At 35.8% G+C, this 4,617-nt stretch overlaps 1 protein-coding gene across 1 annotated transcript; it reads right to left on the bottom strand.

Moving 5' to 3' along the window:
- Positions 1–567: 567 nt before the first annotated feature.
- LOC133201473 (uncharacterized) lies at positions 568–4,272 on the bottom strand. Its single transcript, XM_061337275.1, has one exon. The coding sequence runs from the start codon at positions 4,270–4,272 to the stop codon at positions 568–570; it is 3,705 nt and encodes a 1,234-aa protein (XP_061193259.1).
- Between the last annotated feature and the right edge of the window lie 345 nt (positions 4,273–4,617).

Genomic DNA, 4,617 nt, shown 5'->3' with positions numbered 1-4,617 from the left:
TTTGAGATGCAAGTTATTTTGTAAACATTTTTTACATATACAGGTGTTCCATGATGCGGTCGTCTATCCAGATTAGCTGTAGTCTCATGGTTAAATACTGCCGTGTATCCCTGTAGTTGATAATTTTCTGCTACATCTGCACTAGTTAATCTTGTCTCCGAGAATCCAACTACATCTGATGCAACAATATTTGGTTCATTTTTAATTTGTGGGAAGTGTTTATGAAGTGATCTGCAGTTGTTGAAAGTAATTTTAAAAGAATTCAAATCAACCTGGTATAATGGGACGTAACAAAGTTGTAGTGGCACATCTTTTTTTTCATTCTTTCCATTTCCTCTACCACTTGTTTATCCATAGCCAATGCCTGCTCATTAAAGTTTAGGATGTGAAGATGTTCTACTGAACGTACCCGACTTAGTGCTACATAGTGAATATGTGGATTTTTTCTTACTTTAGTCTGAGATAAATCAATTACAATTTCATCAACAGTGCAACCTTGGGCTTTATGGACAGTTTTTCCTGCAGCTGGCCGTAAAGGAAATTGAATTCTCTGAAAAGTATTGTAGTTTAATACGAAGATCGCTGAACTTCAAAAATTGGTCTCCAGTCCTCAGTGATTCCATCATGAAACAAATGTTTATATTTCTTGCGGGTTGTTTTTCCAATACCAGAGTCAAGAAATTTTACCCAAACAATGCTTGGCCTTGATGTGCCTTCAATTCTCCCTTCAATTAATTGTACTTTACATGATGACCCATTTGTTAAACCATCAGTTACATCAACATTGACAAAGATATCATATATCATACCCACAGCAAGAATCAATTTTTGCATCAAATTGGCAGTTTTGCTAACATCATTTGCTTTCAAGAGAGACCTGAGGAGCTTTTCCTTAAGTTCCTTTGAATAATCCTTAAGAACAGTATCCATTGAATTCATTGTGATCTTTTCTCCTTCAAGTTTTTCAATCAACTGATTGTTGTATGCATCTACTTTAGAATTCTGTGTAAAGAGATGAGGAGCATGGTGTGGATAATTCTCACTCGCTTCTGTTATTATGCATCTGTTTATTTCATTCATATCTTCTGCTGTTAATGCATTGTAACGAAGGCGATTAAGAAGTTGAGCAAACTCAAGATCATCTTTCTGTCGCATTATTTCATCCAACTCAAAAATACAAAAATGCTCCTTCCAAAGATTGTTTGCAAGAGCTTGAGCAGCATGATTTAAATCCTGAAAGATCCAACGGTCCATCACGGGTTTAAGTTGAAAGAAATCACCAACAGCTATGATACTAATGCCACCAAATGGTTTCTTGATGCCTGTGAGAAGCTGTAGACGACTGTCAATGAGTGCTAATGATCTATTACCAACCATCGATATCTCATCAATTATGATCAATTTTAGATTTTGGTACTTTCTACGAAAAGTGTTCAATTCATCACAGTGCAAACTTTGTTGGCTTTGATTAATTTTTTGATGGAAAGCAGATGCTATAGTTGCCCCTCCAATGTTATATGCTGCCTTGCCTGTAAACGCACAAAGAAGTATTCTTATGTCGTCTGGATTTTCACCTTCTGTGGAACATAGATATCTGTGCAGAGCTTGATAAAGAGCTCTTATTAAAACAGATTTGCCAACTCCAGCTCCCCCAGATAAAAATGAATAAATAGGTTCTGTCTTTGTTTTGACCCACTGCAAGACATGATTGAAAAATTCTCGCTGCTTTACATTTAGACTTCCTAAAAGTTTCAAGTATTCACTGTCTGGTAATCTAACAGAACTTTCTTCTGTTATTTGTCTTGTGGATGGAATACCAATATCACCTCCTATATCATACTGTCTCTGTTCAACAGGCCTCTCAGGATTAAACTGAACAAAGTTTTCAGATTCAAGAGATCCCTCGTTTTCATCTTCTGCTTCTCTTTGTTGAGCATTTGGTGCCAATTCATCAAAAGCTTCTGAAAAATCCTCTATTGCCATTTGCAAAGCTGCATCAAGCTGTTCAGCATTGAATTCATATTCCTTGACTTTGTGTGTAAGAAAGGACTTCTTCAGATGAAATGACTTCTCAAATGTATTTGTTCCTGAAATTAGATCAACGGATTCATTTCTCCAAGGCATGAACAACATTAGTTTTTCTCTATAGTAATTTTCTGGATCAGTTTTGATACTAAACCACACATATCTAATTACCCTGGGTACTTTTCGTCGTTTTAACTTTATGCCATTTTTCAGAGTAACAAGTGTATCACTTTCACCAAAATCAAGATCTGAATCATCTTCGTCATGTGACTTATTGTCCAGATCATCATCATCATTCACTTCATTTTCAGTGAACTCTTTTTCATTATCTTTTGGGAATACAACATCTAGTTGTGATACATAATCAGCTAAACACCAGTTTTCAAGTTGTTTTGGGCGTTTTGCATACCGTTTAATAACATTGCTGCATTCCACATCTGTAGAATTTGGTTTCAACTTTTCCAATTCAGCATCTGTTTTGATGAGAATTACTCGGTCATCTGATGGACTTGTGTTGATAAAAACAACATCTCTTGATGCCTTGGTCAATGGCATTTGTAATACTAAATATGCTGCTTCCTGAGCTCCAACTTCTACACTGTTGAGAAAATGATTTCCAATATGACGTACCTGTCTTTTAATGTCAAGATTTCCTTCTCTAGCTTCCTTTGCAGCTCTGTTAAGTAAATCGATCATCCCTCTTTGTGATTTACTTATATAAGAAACAATATACATTGTACAGGCATATGGGTCCAAAATATACTGAATATCAATGTTAGCTTTCCAAGCATCAAGAACAACACTGTTGTAGGAGTTTACTCTTATATCACATGGCCTTCTCTGTAGAAAAACCTTTGGACCTCTCAGTGAACTTCTAATGCATTTAATGTAATCTTCGGATATCTTTAGTACTGTGCTCAGAAGTTCCTTGTAGGACAAATCACATCCATTTTTCATATCATTCAGCCGTTTTTGAATTTCTTCATACATTTTCCTGTATTTGTCAACATCACACTCTAGTGGCTCCAAAATCAAAGTCTCTTCAAGAGGAGGAAGGGGAAAGCCAAATCTACAGACAGTTTTACCTCTCTTTTTGCATGTCTGTGAATGTTTGTGCACTTGTAAGCCTGTGAAATCATCCTCTTCATTCTTTTCACATTTGAGGTATTTATCTACATAATTTACTATCTCCTTTTCACTACTTTCATGATATTTTGGTGCATTTTCTATCCAAACTATCATATGAACATGTGGTGACCCTCTTTGCTGAAATTCAATTCTATAAAAGAAGTCTTTCACAATGCCAATTGGATGGTGGTCACACCTCAACACAGAATTCATAAATATGCGAAACCTATGATCAAAGTACCTAGTGCATGTGATAAGATCCTTTTGTACCAATTTTGATTTTTCAAACCATGCCATGCTGTCAATTTGTTCATCTGTGTATTCCTTTCCATCATTTAACACACCAAGTGCTCTGATGAGATTATTCCATCTCGTATCAGCTGCAGACAGTGACATAAACCATGTTGGTAGACCTAGTTGTCTGATCATAGCAAATACATCCTTTTTTCTAGTCTCAAGATATGCAGGTGAGTTTCGTAACTGCCTGAATACAAAGAAGCCTTCATTGTGTCTAACAAGATTACTCACATTTTCAGGATTTTTCATTTCATTTGCTGTCATGGATTTTCCTTTGGTTTTGCATTTCCTCAGAGCCAGGTTGCACTTGTCTGTAACTTGTTTCATCTGTATTTTTTTCAACTTAAAAAACAAATTGGGAACAGATTGGACAGCACGTCTATCAACACTTCTCAATTCCCATTTAGCTAAATCTGCATACGAGACACGAACTTGTCTTTCATCATCTGGTAATCTTCCTTTTCCACAAAATATTGTTGGAAATGATAAATATTCTGCAGTGGGATCTTGATATAAACTAATGGGACGTTGTCCTTCTCCTGGAGCAAAGGTGTATATCTGATTCATGTCTTGAGAAGCATCATCTAACAGAGTATCACAATTACCATCCCTACCAACTCCATCTACTTCACAGAATTCATCATCATCATCATCATCTGTCTCAAGATTATCAATATTTTGATCTCTTCTCGTCTGTGTATGAACAAATTCTTGAATGATTTCATTTGCTGAAGATGTGATTTCTTGAAACCAACTATCATCAACATTTATGTTTGAATTCTTATAGAAGTCACTGTTGTTCAAAAGCCAATGTAATGCCATCAGTACTTTTGCTGGTCGTACATTTTCATGATAGTCACATTTTGGTAAGAAAGTCTTTTCTTTAACTTAACAGGAACTGTGATATTTTCATCCATCTTTCTAGGCAAGCTATTTAAAGTGGGTTGAATATCCACAGGAACATTCACAATATTTCCTTTCACAGAATATTGTCCACCTCTTGGTAACTCTCTAATTTTCATGAAAGGAATTCTAAGTGATATTAGTCTTTCTTCGAATGGAAACAAATTCAATTCTGTCGGCTTTGGTGGCCATGTCATACCATTTAGAACAGACAGCTTGGGGACTTTCCCTTCTCTAATTGATGAATAGCAAGTATTGCAAATC

Source organism: Saccostrea echinata, unplaced genomic scaffold (genome assembly GCF_033153115.1).
Source record: "Saccostrea echinata isolate AGI-Se365-2 ecotype Australia unplaced genomic scaffold, CSIRO_AGI_Sech_v1 ptg000044l, whole genome shotgun sequence".
NCBI lineage: Eukaryota > Metazoa > Mollusca > Bivalvia > Ostreida > Ostreidae > Saccostrea > Saccostrea echinata.
Note: the sequence above shows the minus strand (reverse complement) of the source record. Positions and strands in the feature narration are given on the sequence as shown.